Source organism: Vicia villosa, linkage group LG4 (genome assembly GCF_029867415.1).
Source record: "Vicia villosa cultivar HV-30 ecotype Madison, WI linkage group LG4, Vvil1.0, whole genome shotgun sequence".
NCBI classification, from domain to species: Eukaryota; Viridiplantae; Streptophyta; class Magnoliopsida; order Fabales; family Fabaceae; genus Vicia; species Vicia villosa.
The window spans coordinates 24051680-24055289 of NC_081183.1; the positions used below are offsets into that span (position 1 = coordinate 24051680).

General features: G+C 39.7%; 1 protein-coding gene across 1 annotated transcript; it reads right to left on the minus strand.

Moving 5' to 3' along the window:
* Nucleotides 1-1480: 1480 nt before the first annotated feature.
* On the minus strand, nt 1481-2704 carry LOC131596899 (protein MAIN-LIKE 2-like). The gene is made up of 3 exons (XM_058869634.1): nt 2033-2704; nt 1767-1958; nt 1481-1693 (listed from the first exon to the last, which is right to left on the minus strand). Exons 1-3 carry the CDS (start codon nt 2702-2704, stop codon nt 1481-1483), a joined length of 1077 nt encoding a protein of 358 aa, XP_058725617.1.
* Between the last annotated feature and the right edge of the window lie 906 nt (nt 2705-3610).

The window sequence follows — 3610 nt, forward strand, 5'->3', positions numbered from 1 at the left end:
ATTTGAAATACTAAAAACTGAGATTCCAGACATTTTACACAAGAACACTGCATATACAATTAGTTTTTACAAAAAAAAAATTAGATATAAATTATAAAACTCAGCACACTAGTTATATTAAAAATTTTCAAATAAAAATTATGCTTTTAATTTTTCAAAAGTTAAAAATTTTGGGTTGAAAATAAAATTGAACTCATTTACTAAAAAATTGAACGAATTATTTGATAATTTTTAAGTTTTTTGGGGTATGAAAACTAATCGAAGGGTGTGAAGTATGTTATTTTTCTTCTAAGAGTAAGTATGGATGGATTCAGAGGAATTAACATGCCACCTTCAAATTAAACATGCCACCTCCCTAAATTTTTTATTCCATTTTTACCCTTGAAGAGATACACATAATTTTTGGACGAAATTTCTGGTACCCCTACCAAATTTCCAATACTAGTAAATTTCTGGTAGGGTATTTTAAATTTCCGGTATATCAAAAGTTTCAAATATCCGATATATCAGGAATTTCAAATATATGGTATATCAAAAATTTAAAATTTTTGGGACAGTATCAAAAATTTGAGTTTAACTGCAATTTTCAGTATGTTTCAATATTAGGTTTTTTCAACGGTTGAGATTTTGCCGACAATTATGGAAGGTCCTAGTTGTAGTGACACATATCTGTGGTCTAAAATGTACCACCATTTGTATAAATAGGGGTCTTAGGGTTATTGGATAACACATCTCAACAAAATGCCTCTTCCTTAGTGTTTGATTAAAGTATCTGTATATTTCAATGGCTGCAACCCTGCTGTTCAAACCAAGATTACAAATGACACCGAATCCTTTGCCACCTTGAAAGAAACATTGAATAATATGCTGTCTGATTCCGATAACAGAAGGGTGACAAAGATCAAGTTTCTGGAGGACTGGATTGATACAAATGGAAGGGTGAAATACAACCTAATTGAGTTGAAGAATGATGAAGATGTGAAGGCCATGTGAAAATCATTTCCCCGTAGGATAACTAAAGTTCTGATAAAGTTGGACGCGCAGATCCGAAGATCTAGGGACGATATAATGAAGTGTCTGAAACGTCCAGAGTCATCAGTTAGAGTCTAGGTTTTCATGTTTCGGAGTACTGTTTATGTTTGTTATTTGTCATCTAATGTTTGTTAACTATGTTTGTTTGTTATCGATGTTATTTTATTTTCTTTATCTAAACGAAACATGTACTAGCAAAAATGATTATGCAATAAAAAAGATGTCCGTACAAAATATACATATAATAACAATAATAAAAAAAATAAATCTACATAGGCCCTCCATGGAAAACATCGGCCAACCTAACTAAAATAGTATGAACCTCACCATCAGGGTTCACCAAACCAATGAGGCTATCTAAGTGAAAGGCGATGAACTTTAGGCGGCTGTCCTGGTGACCTGCGGGAGATGGAGGAGGTGGTGGTGGATCAGAAGAATCCCTGGTACCTTAAGGCCCTAGAACATCAGATGTTGCGGCAGGTGGTATGAACCTAGGGTGTGACACACCGTGGAACCACTCCAGGTATCCATCCCCGCATTGCCCAGGCTCTTGAACTGCAACAGCTGTTTCAATGATCTCACGGGGGGAACTGATGATGTGACTTTGAAACCATCGATCAATACCACTAACTGAAGCCTCCGGAACCGGACGTGGGATGCCCTGTATATAACCATACTGGCGTAGACACCTCTCAAGCAAGTGTCTAGCCACATGGCTCACCCATCTGATATACATCAAAAGGACGAGGAGGGCGGTGACCTGTATACAATATCCAGATGACATCATCTAGGGTCAGAGCATCGAGACTCCGCCTATACTCAATCAACCCTCCTGGAATGGCCTGTTTGGCCTTCCACCTCTTCGCATAAGGGTCAGCAGCCACAACATGCTGGATCTTCCGCTCACAGATGTGAGGGATCCAACACTGCATAAATAAAACCATAAAGCTCATGTAAATTATAATTAAACACAAAAACCATGTAATAAATTATAATTTACCTGTAACAAGCTTAGGTAACCAGCAAGCTGTCTGGTGTCAGGACGAGATGCAATATCAAGCGTCGTGTACAACATCGTCAATGCCGCCACTCCCCAAGCCCAACATGGGGTGTCAAAGGCGCTGAATAGAGAAAGATAATGAAGACCTATATAAACTCCAGACTTATCTGCAAAGAGAGTACATGCCACTAGATGTAACATGTACGCTATAGCGGCAACCTGGTACCTCTCTGCATGCACAAGATCCTGATAAATCCTCATCAACCAAGACATCCTAAGGTGAAAGCCTCGAGTCTCGCCAAACTCACTCAACACCTCCACCTCATCAACCTCCAACGCATCCATAACAATGCGAACCGTCGTCGCCTGGTCCTTATAAACCGGTGTGGAAAACGTACTAGCAATCGGAATGTGAAAGAGAACATCCACATCATATAAAGTCACTGTCATCTCCCCAAATAGAAGATGGAAGGATGATGTCTCCAGGAACCACCTCTCAACAAAAGCTGATAATAAGGAGGCCTCCAGCATCGCAACGAGCATCCAACAAAGTCCATTAGTGTGTACCGATGGCTTCGTAGATGCACTGATGGTGGTGTGTGTATCCTGAACCACTCGCTCCTGACCTATCTGATCCTCAGCCACCGGCACCTCGACCTCAGCCAAAGGCATCTCAATCTCTCCCACCGGCACCTCAACCTCAATCACCGCCTAAGCCACCGCCCTAGCCACCGGCTCCTCAACCGCAGCCACCGACTCCCCAACCTCAAGAACAACAATGGATGCTCTACCAATTCGGCGGCGAGGTGCGCGGAACCCCGTAACTTCCTGCTGCTCATCCCTCCATTTCTGGTTAGAATTGGTCGGAGGAAGGCGTCCAACACGTAGCTCTAAGGCCTGCGCCTCATCAACAGCTTAAGCAAGAGCACCGGCTCTATCGGTGGCGCGTCCCGCAACAAAATCGTCCTTGCCTCTGGTCCTCACTGTAAAATTTTAAAATATAAGGAAAATAATATTTTTTTTAAAAAAATAAAAATACCGAAAATTTCAAAATTTTCGGTGCACTGGAAATTTCAAAATTCTGGTATATGATAATAGGTATCGGAAATTTGAAAATTCCGGTATGATAATTAGTAAATGAAAATATCGGAAAACTTGTTTTCGCCAAATATCCGGTACGACTTTGAAATTTCCAGTATCGTCTGAAAATTTGAAAAAATGTTGTAATGAAAATTGGTTGGACATTTTGGTTTTTTCATAAGTTTGGAGGGTGCCATGTTTAATTTGGGGGATGACATGTTAATTCCTCATGGACTCGAGTTCATTAGCTAAGTCAAGTTGGGCTTAGAATTAAGTCATTTCTTCAAAGAGGTGCAAGTATTAGACATACCCTCCTTTTACTTCCACTCATATACATCTCAGCCCCTCTTATATTTTAAAGGGTTTAATGGATATGCACTGAGAGTGTAAAATAATTTTACAATGTTGTCTAATAGAAAATCAACAGTCTGTCATGTCATTAAAAGAATTTTGAAATAAAACAATGATGTAGCGGAATTCATGGTCGTCATTAGTTGA